The following is an 11,317-nucleotide window of genomic DNA, read 5'->3' as shown; positions in this document are numbered from 1 at the left end:
TGTGAACCGGCCAGAGAGCTTCTGCTATTGGGCGGTATAAAAATGTAATAAATAAATAAATAAATAAATTGATATGGAGGTGGTATCTAACACCAGTAAGACTACATCAAATGGATAAAAAGTATTCTGTATATAGTTGGAGATGATGTGAGGAAAAAGGTACATATTTCCATATGTGGTGGACTTGTGAAGCTATTCAGAGGTTTTGGCAAATAGTATTTAAAGAGATAAATGATATAATGGAATGGAAGTTAAAGATAGGGCCAAGGATAGCACTGTTATCAATATATGAAGGGGTTAAATGTACACAAAATAGTAAAAATTTAATAAACAATTTATTAACTGCAGCTAGATCAATAATTGCCAGGAATTGGAAGGAACAAAGGGAGTATCTAATAGAAGAATGGTATAAAGAAGTCTGGGATATAGCTATTAATGACAGACTCACGAGTAGTATTAAAGTTAAGAGAGGAGTGCTGAAGCTAAATGACTTTGATGAGATTTGGAGACCATTTGTTAAATTTGTATTAGAAAAAGGGAAAGGGAGTAAACTGTCGCAGGATACATTACAATTTTTGAAAGGAGAATAAGGGTCCCGGGGGGTGGGGTGCACGAGATATTATTACATTATTTTAATAAGTTCTTTTCCCCCCAATTTCATTATTGTGGTATATTGAGTTGATGTAGCGTGATTATTGTATGTGCTATAAAATTCAAATAAAAATATTACAAAAATAAATGAAGGAAAAGCAGGTCCGGTGTCTTCTAGAACAAGCCTACGGACTGGAGTGTGAGGAGTGGAATGAGCAGCGCATTCAGTTCAGAATCTGGGATCCCTGCCCCAACAGTTTGGTGTCTGCTGGTGTTGCCTTTCCTGCACCTGGAAAGTGCCCCAGCCTGGTTTTGGCTGTGATGGGGGGCTTCCCCGGGGGATTGGGCAAAGCTTCGCTGCGCCAGGCATTCAAGCCAGCCTGGGTTGGGCTGCAGATCGGGACTTCTCTCTGCCCACTAGAGCATTGTTTTATGCCTGGCCCCTCACCGGCTTGACCCAGCCCCTCTTACCCCCATGCTTCACACTTTTGCTCAAGAAGTGAAGGACGAATGGGAGATTTTTGTTGTGTTCCCTCTTACCGTCTGCATTGCCTAGGTCTGGCGTCTTACAGTGGGAGGGCAAGAGCCTTTTTTCAGGCCGAGTCCTGCCTGCACACTGGGGGAGCAACACGGCGCCTGCACTAAGGGATTAGAATGGGCCCTCGGGTTACCCGGGGCATCAGCAGTATGTATGTGTGTATCTGCTCTCACATGAGACGCGTCCTCACTCCTCTTGACACGAGGCAGCCTCTCTAGAACGGGGCCCTCTGGTCTCACAGAGCATCAGTGATGTGTGTGTTTGTGTGTGCTCTCAAAGGAGCTGCATCCTCGCTCAGTGAACTACAAGAAGACATTTGTGCCTTTGCATTGGGTTAACGAGGAGATTGGATATGTAGTCTCTCTACACCTCTTCTAACAGCTGACCTTTTCTTCCACACTCTAAGAACAACCAAAGGAATTGGGGGTTAAGTGTTTCAGGTGAAGGTTGTCAGCGAGGCATAACCAAGAAAAGGGAGGTTTAAGGGAACATAGGGAGTAAAAAGTGTGAGGATTAGATGGGGAATGGGCCCTCTGGCCTCCTGGACTGTCAGAGGTGTTTGTGTGTGTGTACTCTCAAATGAGCCGCATCCTCACTCTTCCTGCCCACTTAATCTTATAAAGAGGCAGCCTCTCTAGAATGAGCCTTTGGCCTCCAGGAACGTAAGCAGTGTGTGTGTGTGTGTGTGTGTGTGTGTGTGTGTGTGCGTGCGCGCTCTCAAATGAGCCGCATCCTCGCTCTTCACACCCACATTCTCTTAACATGAGGCGAGGCAGCCTCTCTAGAATGGTCGCTCTGGCCTCCCGGAAAGACAGCAGTGTGTGTGTGTGTGCTCTCAAATGAGCCGCATCCTCAATCTTCACACTCACATCCACTTGACACGAGGCGAGGCAGCCTCTCTACAATGGGCCCTCTGGCCTCCCGGAACGTCAGCAGTGCATGCGTGTGTGTGCTCTCACATAAGCCGCATCCTCGCTCTTCACGCCCAGTTCCTTTAGACATGAGGCGAGACAACCTCTCTAGAATGGGCCCTCTGCCCTCCCGGAACGTCAGCAGTGCATGCGTGTGTGTGCTCTCAAATGAGCCGCATCCTCACTCTTCCTGCCCACTTAATCTTATAAAGAGGCAGCCTCTCTAGAATGAGCCTTTGGCCTCCAGGAACGTAAGCAGTGTGTGTGTGTGTGTGTGTGTGTGTGTGTGTGCGTGCGCGCTCTCAAATGAGCCGCATCCTCGCTCTTCACACCCACATTCTCTTAACATGAGGCGAGGCAGCCTCTCTAGAATGGTCGCTCTGGCCTCCCGGAAAGACAGCAGTGTGTGTGTGTGTGCTCTCAAATGAGCCGCATCCTCAATCTTCACACTCACATCCACTTGACACGAGGCGAGGCAGCCTCTCTACAATGGGCCCTCTGGCCTCCCGGAACATCAGCAGTGCATGCGTGCGTGTGCTCTCAAATGAGCCGCATCCTCGCTCTTCACACCCACATTCTCTTAACACGAGGCGAGGCAGCCTCTCTAGAATGGTCGCTCCGGCCTCCCGGAAAGACAGCAGTGTGTGTGTGTGTGCTCTCAAATGAGCCGCATCCCCGCTCTTCACGCCCACTTCCTCTTAGCACGAGGCGAGGCAGCCTCTCTAAAATGGGCACTCCGGCCTCCAGGAACGTCAGCAGTGCATGCGTGCGTGTGCTCTCAAATGAGCCGCATCGTCTCTCTTCACGCCTGCTTCCTCTTGACACGAGGTGAGGCAGCCTCTCTAGAATAGGCCCTCTGGCTTCCCAGATCTTCAGCGGTGTTTGTGTGTGTCTGTTCCCATTGGAGGTGGAACCGAGTGCTCGATGGAGGTGGAGCCGCAGACACTTATTTCGCTATACAAGCCCTCTCCCTTAAAAGGCCTAAGTGTCTTACCTTGATTCAGAAGGTCTGTGTGCTGTCACACTTGGGTCTGCACTAGGAAAAAAACGTGTGGCCTCCTCCTCCCCTATAGCCACCCCTAACTTCCGATCACTACTCCTGGAAGATCTGAAAGTTCTGTGGGAATAGATATGTAGCTTGTCCAATCTTTTGGGCAAAACTTCCCAGCAAGTCTTAGCCTATAAAAAAGGGATTGAAGAGGACAATCAGGAAGGAGCTACGTGGACTGCGTGCAGCATATCAACAAACCAGGAAACTCTCACCTTTGTGGAGAAGGGCTGGTGGTTGTCACATTTGGTTCTGCGCTAGGAAACAAAGTGTGGATCTTGAGCATAGAGCTTTCTGAGCCACAGCTGGTCCCCTTCTGCAGTTTCTCTGAACGTCTCTTCCTGAAAATTGAGTTTGAAAACAGAAAAGTTAGGGGAAAGGTGAGGTGGGTGGAGCACGACAGAGAACTACAAGGAGGCATCGTACCTTTGCATTGCGTTTACGAGGAGATTGGATATGTAGTCTCTCTACACCTCGTCTAACAACTGACCTTTTCTTCCACACTCTTAAGAAAAACCAGAGGGATTGCTGGTCGGCTTTTTCAGGAGAAGGTTGTCAGCAAGACGTACCTTAAAAAAGGAGGTTTAAGGGAACATAGGGAGTAAAAGGTGTGAGGAATAGATGGGGAATGGGCCCTCTGCCCTCCCGAAGCGTCAGAGGTGTTTGTGTGTGTGGGCTCTCACATGAGCCGCATCCTCACTCTTCCTGCCCACTTTCTCTTACAAAGAGGCAGCCTCTCTGGAATGGGCCTTTAGACTCCAGGAACGTCAGCAGTGCATGTGTGTGTGTGTTATCAAATGAGCCGCATCCTCGTTCTTCACGCCCAGTTCCTTTTGACACGAGGCGAGGCAGCCTCTCTAGAATGAGCACTCCGGCTTCCCGGAAAGTCCTCTCTCTTCACGCCCAGTTCCTTTAGACATGAGGCGAGACAACCTCTCTAGAATGGGCCCTCTGCCCTCCCGGAACGTCAGCAGTGCATGCGTGTGTGTGCTCTCAAATGAGCCGCATCCTCACTCTTCCTGCCCACTTTCTCTTACAAAGAGGCAGCCTCTCTGGAATAGGGCTATAGACTCCAGGAACTTCAGCAGTGCGTGTGTGTGTGTGCTCTCAAATGATCCGCATCCTCACTCTTCATGCCCACTTCCTCTTAGCACGAGGCGAGGCAGCCTCTCTAAAATGGGCCCTCTGGCCTCCCGGAACGTCAGCAGTGCATGCGTGTGTGTGCTCTCAATAGAGCCGCATCCTCTCTCTTCACGCCCGCTTCCTCTTGACACGAGGTGAGGCAGCCTCTCTAGAATAGGCCCTCTGGCTTCCCAGATCTTCAGCGGTGTTTGTGTGTGTCTGCTCTCATTGGAGGTGGAACCGAGTGCTCGATGGAGGTGGAGCCACAGACACTTATTTTGCTATACAAGCCCTCTCCCTTAAAAGGCCTAAGTGTCTTACCTTGATTCAGAAGGTCTGTGTGCTGTCACACTTGGGTCTGCACTAGGAAAAAAACGTGTGGCCTCCTCCTCCCCTATAGCCACCCCTAACCTCCGATCACTACTCCTGGAAGATCTGAAAGTTCTGTGGGAATAGATATGTAGCTTGTCCAATCTTTTGGGCAAAACTTCCCAGCAAGTCCTAGCCTATAAAAAAGGGATTGGAGAGGACAATCAGAAAGGAGCTACGTGGACTGCGTGCAGCATAGCAACAAACCAGGAAACTCTCACCTTTGTGGAGAAGGGCTGGTGGTTGTCACATTTGGTTCTGCGCTAGGAAACAAAGTGTGGATCTTGAGCATAGAGCTTTCTGAGCCACAGCTGGTCCCCTTCTGCAGTTTCTCTGAACGCCTCTTCCTGGAAAATTGAGTTTGAAAACAGAAAAGTTAGGGGAAAGGTGAGGTGTGTGGTGCACGACAGAGAACTAGAAGGAGGCATCGTACCTTTGCATTTTGTTTACCAGGAGATTGGATATGTAGTCTCTCTACACCTCTTCTAACAACTGACCTTTTCTTCCACACTCTTAAGAAAAACCAGAGGAATTGCTGGTCGGCTTTTTCAGGAGAAGGTTGTCAGCAAGACGTACCCTAAAAAAAGGAGGTTTAAGGGAACATAGGGAGTAAAAGGTGTGAGGAATAGATGGGGAATGGGCCCTCTGCCCTCCCGAAGCGTCAGAGGTGTTTGTGTGTGGGGGCTCTCACATGAGCCGCATCCTCGCTCTTCACACCCAGTTCCTTTTGACACGAGGCGAGGCAACCTCTCATGAAGGGGCCGTCTGGCCTCCCGGAACGTCAGCAGTGCATGCATGTGTGTGCTCTCAAATGAGCCGCATCCTCACTCTTCCTGCCCACTTTCTCTTACAAAGAGGCAGCCTCTCTGGAATGGGCCTTTAGACTCCAGGAACATCAGCAGTGCGTGTGTGTGTGTGTTATCAAATGAGCAGCATCCTCGCTCTTCACGCCCAGTTCCTTTCGACACGAGGCGAGGCAGCCTCTCTAGAATGGGCACTCCGGCTTCCCGGAAAGTCCTCTCTCTCCACGCCCAGTTCCTTTAGACATGAGGCGAGACAACCTCTCTAGAATGGGCCCTCTGGCCTCCCGGAACGTCAGCAGTGCATGCGTGTGTGTGCTCTCAAATGAGCCGCATCCTCACTCTTCCTGCCCACTTTCTCTTACAAAGAGGCAGCCTCTCTGGTATAGGGCTATAGACTCCAGGAACTTCAGCAGTGCGTGTGTGTGTGTGCTCTCAATTATTATTATTATTATTATTATTATTATTATTATTATTATTATTTATATAGCACCATCAATGTACTTGGTGCTGTACAGAGTAAAACAGTAAATAGCAAGACTCTGCCGCATAGGCTTACAATCTAATAAAATCATAGTAAAACAATAAGGAGGGGAAGAGAATGCAAACAGGCACAGGGTAGGGTAAGCAGGCACAGGGTAGGGTAAAACTAACAGTATAAAGTCTGCACAACATCAAGTTTTAAAAGCTTTAGGAAAAAGAAAAATTTTTAGTTGAGCTTTAAAAGCTGCGATTGAACTTGTAGTTCTCAAATGTTCTGGAAGAGCGTTCCAGGCGTAAGGGGCAGCAGAATGATGATCCGCATCCTCACTCTTCACGTCCACTTCCTCTTAGCACGAGGCGAGGCAGCCTCTCTAGAATGGTCGCTCCGGCCTCCCGGAAAGACAGCAGTGTGTGTGTGTGTGCTCTCAAATGAGCCGCATCCCCGCTCTTCACGCCCACTTCCTCTTAGCACGAGGCGAGGCAGCCTCTCTAAAATGGGCACTCCGGCCTCCAGGAACGTCAGCAGTGCATGCGTGCGTGTGCTCTCAAATGAGCCGCATCGTCTCTCTTCACGCCTGCTTCCTCTTGACACGAGGTGAGGCAGCCTCTCTAGAATAGGCCCTCTGGCTTCCCAGATCTTCAGCGGTGTTTGTGTGTGTCTGTTCCCATTGGAGGTGGAACCGAGTGCTCGATGGAGGTGGAGCCGCAGACACTTATTTCGCTATACAAGCCCTCTCCCTTAAAAGGCCTAAGTGTCTTACCTTGATTCAGAAGGTCTGTGTGCTGTCACACTTCCACACTCTTCTTCCACACTCTTAAGAAAAACCAGAGGGATTGCTGGTCGGCTTTTTCAGGAGAAGGTTGTCAGCAAGACGTACCCTAAAAAAAGGAGGTTTAAGGGAACATAGGGAGTAAAAGGTGTGAGGAATAGATGGGGAATGGGCCCTCTGCCCTCCCGGAGCGTCAGAGGTGTTTGTGTGTGTGTGCTCTCACATGAGCCGCATCCTCACTCTTCATGCCCAGTGTCCTGGAGAAAGCAAGTCTGCAACCAGCCACCTTAGCTTATCTACTTGGCTGTGTGCCCAGTCTGGGAAGTGTGCCAAGAAACAGCAAACACAGCAACTAAGGAGGTAACTAATAATGTGTATTGGTCACACAGCTGAAACAGAAATACATAGAGCAATCGTTTGTTGCTTACGCAAAACACAAAGGCAGTCCATAAAGCATTCCAGATGTCAGTGAGGGTACGAGAGAGTCACGAAAGTCCATAAAGCCAGTCCAGGTTCCAAAGGGCAGGAGAGAGTCACGGGGTCCAAGAAGTCCAGAGTCCAAAACGATCCAACAGGAACACGGCACGGTCAAGGGTACACAGTCCAGAGCTTCTCCCAGGCAAACCAGATAAGCTCTGACAATTTGCTGGCCTGCGCACTGCTACCTAAATACACCAGCTCAGCCTCACAGCTGTTCCTTGTTCAGCTGGTGTTTATTAGCAATCCGCTTAGATCGGCGTAAAGCCTCCTTCTCTGCCCTTTGCTGTTTGAACGAGGGCACGTGTAACAAGTCTGTTTGCTCCTCTTCTAAGTTTGCACTGGATGAGGCCTCTGCTGGCTGTTGATCAGCCAAGCTGGTACTGGGTCCCGCCTGTGGCTGCTCATCCCCAGAGTCCTCATCCTCAGAAAACTCACCGTTCCTTACACCCAGTTCCTTTTGACACGAGGCGAGGCAACCTCTCTAGAATGGGCCCTCTGGCTTCCCGGAACGTCAGAATTGCATGCATGTGTGTGCTCTCACATGAGCCGCATCCTCGCTCTTCACGCCCAGTTCTTTTTGACACGAGGCGAGGCAACCTCTCTAGAATGGGCCCTCTGGCCTCCCGGAACGTCAGCAGTGCATGCGTGTGTGTGCTCTCACATAAGCCGCATCCTCGCTCTTCACGCCCAGTTCCTTTTGACACGAGGCGAGGCAACCTCTCTAGAATGGGCCCTCTGGCCTCCCGGAACGTCAGCAGTGCATGCGTGTGTGTGCTCTCAAATGAGCCGCATCCTCACTCTTCCTGCCCACTTTCTCTTACAAAGAGGCAACCTCTCTGGAATAGGGCTATAGACTCCAGGAACTTCAGCAGTGCGTGTGTGTGTGTGCTCTCAAATGATCCGCATCCTCACTCTTCACGCCCACTTCCTCTTAGCACGAGGCGAGGCAGCCTCTCTAGAATGGGCACTCCGGCCTCCCGGAACGTCAGCAGTGCATGCGTGTGTGTGCTCTCAAATGAGCCGCATCCAAGCTCTTCACGCCCGCTTCCTCTTGACACGAGGTGAGGCAGCCTCTCTAGAATAGGCCCTCTGGCTTCCCAGATCTTCAGCAGTGTTTGTGTGTGTCTGCTCTCATTGGAGGTGGAACCGAGTGCTCGATGGAGGTGGAGCCACAGACACTTATTTCGCTATACAAGCCCTCTCCCTTAAAAGGCCTAAGTGTCTTACCTTGATTCAGAAGGTCTGTGTGCTCTCACACTTTGGTCTGCACTAGGAAAAAAAATGTGTGGCCTCCTCCTCCCCTTATAGCCACCCCTAACCTCCGATCACTGCTCCTGGAAGATCTGAAAGTTCTGTGGGAATAGATATGTAGCTTGTCCAATCTTTTGGGCAAAACTTCCCAGCAAGTCTTAGCCTATAAAAAAGGGATTGAAGAGGACAATCAGGAAGGAGCTACGTGGACTGCGTGCAGCATATCAACAAACCAGGAAACTCTCACCTTTGTGGAGAAGGGCTGGTGGTTGTCACATTTGGTTCTGCGCTAGGAAACAAAGTGTGGATCTTGAGCATAGAGCTTTCTGAGCCACAGCTGGTCCCCTTCTGCAGTTTCTCTGAACGCCTCTTCCTGGAAAATTGAGTTTGAAAACAGAAAAGTTAGGGGAAAGGTGAGGTGGGTGGAGCACGACAGAGAACTAGAAGGAGGCATCGTACCTTTGCATTGCAAAGTGGAGGAGAGGGCTAGGGCAAGGGGTGGCCGGGAAGACAGGACGTTTCGTCTGGGGCCTACCTTGCAGTAAGGTTGGATTGACTCCAACCTTCGTCTACAGTGTTTACTTCCCTTTCCATTGGTTTCAAAGGGAGAGAAAATAACAACAGCAGCTCCAGGATTAGTGTATTTCCTCCCCCCTCCATTCCAAAGCAATGAAGGAAATTTTGTGTCCACCCTGATGTGCCCCCAGAACACCTCTTTTTGCCCTTACCGGTGGTGGAGCACTACCAGTGAGGCAGCCATGGTGGCAGAAAACTGGGTCACCATCAAAGGAGCATGTCCTGGGTGGATCTCCTCTCTGTTGGTGGAGGGAAAGACCCATAATAGTCCACATTCCTTGGGATGTCGTCCCACAGACCATAGAATTTCACCTTCAGGAAATATATCTTCTATTAAAACTCACTCCAAAACTAACTCACAAGATTGTGACCAAATATGGAGATCATTTTAAAACTTAGCTCAAATGTGATATACTTTAAAAAATGAACTAAAGCTACAACTTAATGTATTTCTATGGCCCTCACTAAAAGTAAATATACTTGAACATTTAGACCCAAAGAAAAACTAATTTAAGTTTTTCCCCCCTTCAGTTGGTAACAAAGAATCATTATCATATTTCAATTCATACATGCTTCCTTGCCCTTGGACTGTTGGCTCAAAACTTAAATAACAATAATTCTTTGTAATTCCTGAATGTGTTCAATACAGTTCATATCCATATCATCATTTTGATTAAGTTTGCCAGAAGTTGAAATTAATATGTTGTCCAGATGAAGGAGAAGGGCGGAATTAATATGCTGTCCGGTTGAAAGGCATAAATTCCCTTTTGGAAAACTCCAGTACAAAAGAGATATCAGTTTGGTGCTAAAAGGACACCACAATGCCCCACTCTGATTTATGGTACTACAAATCACGGTTCAGCTATGGAGGCTAAGGGAAAGGATGTTGAAACAGGCGGCAAATTGCACAATGCGCTGTTTTTTTCTCTGTTTTAAAAATCACTTCTCTCCACAGGAAAGAGGGAGTGAAACCAATGGCTACAGCGAATCACACGATGGTAACCAACTTCATTCTCCTTGGCCTAACAGAACATCTGGAGATGCGGCCTCCACTCTTTGTGGTATTTCTACTCCTCTATTTTGTCACTCTGGCGGGGAATCTTGGGATGCTAGTATTAATTTGGATGGATCCCCAGCTGCATACCCCAATGTACTTTTTCCTCAGCAGCCTGTCCTTCTTAGATGCCTGCTATTCCACCACCATCACACCTAACATGCTGGTGAACTTTTTAGTGGGCCACAAAACCATCTCTTATGCTGACTGCATTGCACAATATTTTTTCTTTGCTATTTTTGCCACCACTGAGTTTTTTCTACTGGCCGTTATGGCATATGATAGGTATGTGGCCATCTGCAACCCTTTGCTCTATACTTCTGTTATGACTAACAGGCTCTGTACAGGTTTGATAGCGGGATCATACCTCTGGGGTATTGTGAACTCTATGATTCATACAAGTGGATTGTTGAGATTGTCTTTTTGTGGGCCCAATGTCATCAATCACTTTTTCTGTGATCTTACACCGCTGCTGAATCTGGCTTGCAACGATATCTACATAAACGAAATGCTGGTATTCACTTGTTTGAAGCTTATTTGAAATGAGCACCTTGCTGATCATCATCATCTCTTATATATTCATTATTTTAGCTGTACTACGGATTCGCTCAGCTGAGGGGAGGCATAAAGCATTTTCCACATGCACCTCCCACCTTATGGCGGTGGCTATCTTCCATGGGACCATTCTCTTCATGTACTTCCGGCCCAGTTCTAGCTATTCGCTTGACACAGACAAAATGGCCTCTGTGTTTTACACAGTGATAACACCCATGTTGAATCCTCTGATCTACAGCCTGAGGAACAGAGATGTCAAATTTGCTCTACGAAAAGTGATTGGGAGAAAAGTGTTTTCTCAGTCAATATCTTAAGCAAATTACCAAGCAAGGATGGACAAAAGTGCCTTGATTCTAAGGCACGGCCTTGACAGAGATATGTATGGGCTGAACATATTACAAGGACTTTTTGAAATGTATGTTGTCGAGTTATATCAATAGAATAGTAAAACCATAGCAAATACATTTTATTCCATCCCACCACATACTGTATACAACGAAGTTCATACTCTATTGACAGAGATTGATGTCTCATATGTAGCACTGGTTGTAGGGGCGTTTCTGGCCCTCATTTGCAAAGCTCTTCCCATTGGCAGTGAGGTTGCCAGGCAACATTTTCTGCCATTAGGAACAGTGTGTGCCTTGGCTTTGTTGAAGGAAATAACTTGAGAGAGTGGGAACCACCCTCATCTCCTGTTAAGTCGTATTAACTCCAGCAACATTTCCAAAAACTCCCCAATATATCTCCCCTGCACCTACCTGAAGGATGA

At 48.3% G+C, this 11,317-nt stretch overlaps 1 protein-coding gene across 1 annotated transcript; it reads left to right on the top strand.

The window, feature by feature from the left end:
• Nucleotides 1–9,910: 9,910 nt before the first annotated feature.
• On the top strand, nucleotides 9,911–10,862 carry LOC134392501 (olfactory receptor 5J3-like). The gene is given in 2 exon segments (XM_063116871.1): nucleotides 9,911–10,531; nucleotides 10,533–10,862. Coding segments are annotated over 2 exon segments (948 nt in total). The 5' UTR covers nucleotides 9,911–9,913.
• The last annotated feature ends 455 nt before the right edge of the window (nucleotides 10,863–11,317 follow it).

The sequence above is a fragment of the Elgaria multicarinata genome, chromosome 2 (genome assembly GCF_023053635.1).
Source record: "Elgaria multicarinata webbii isolate HBS135686 ecotype San Diego chromosome 2, rElgMul1.1.pri, whole genome shotgun sequence".
Classification (NCBI taxonomy): domain Eukaryota; kingdom Metazoa; phylum Chordata; class Lepidosauria; order Squamata; family Anguidae; genus Elgaria; species Elgaria multicarinata.
This window is presented reverse-complemented; position numbering and strand designations above follow the sequence as displayed.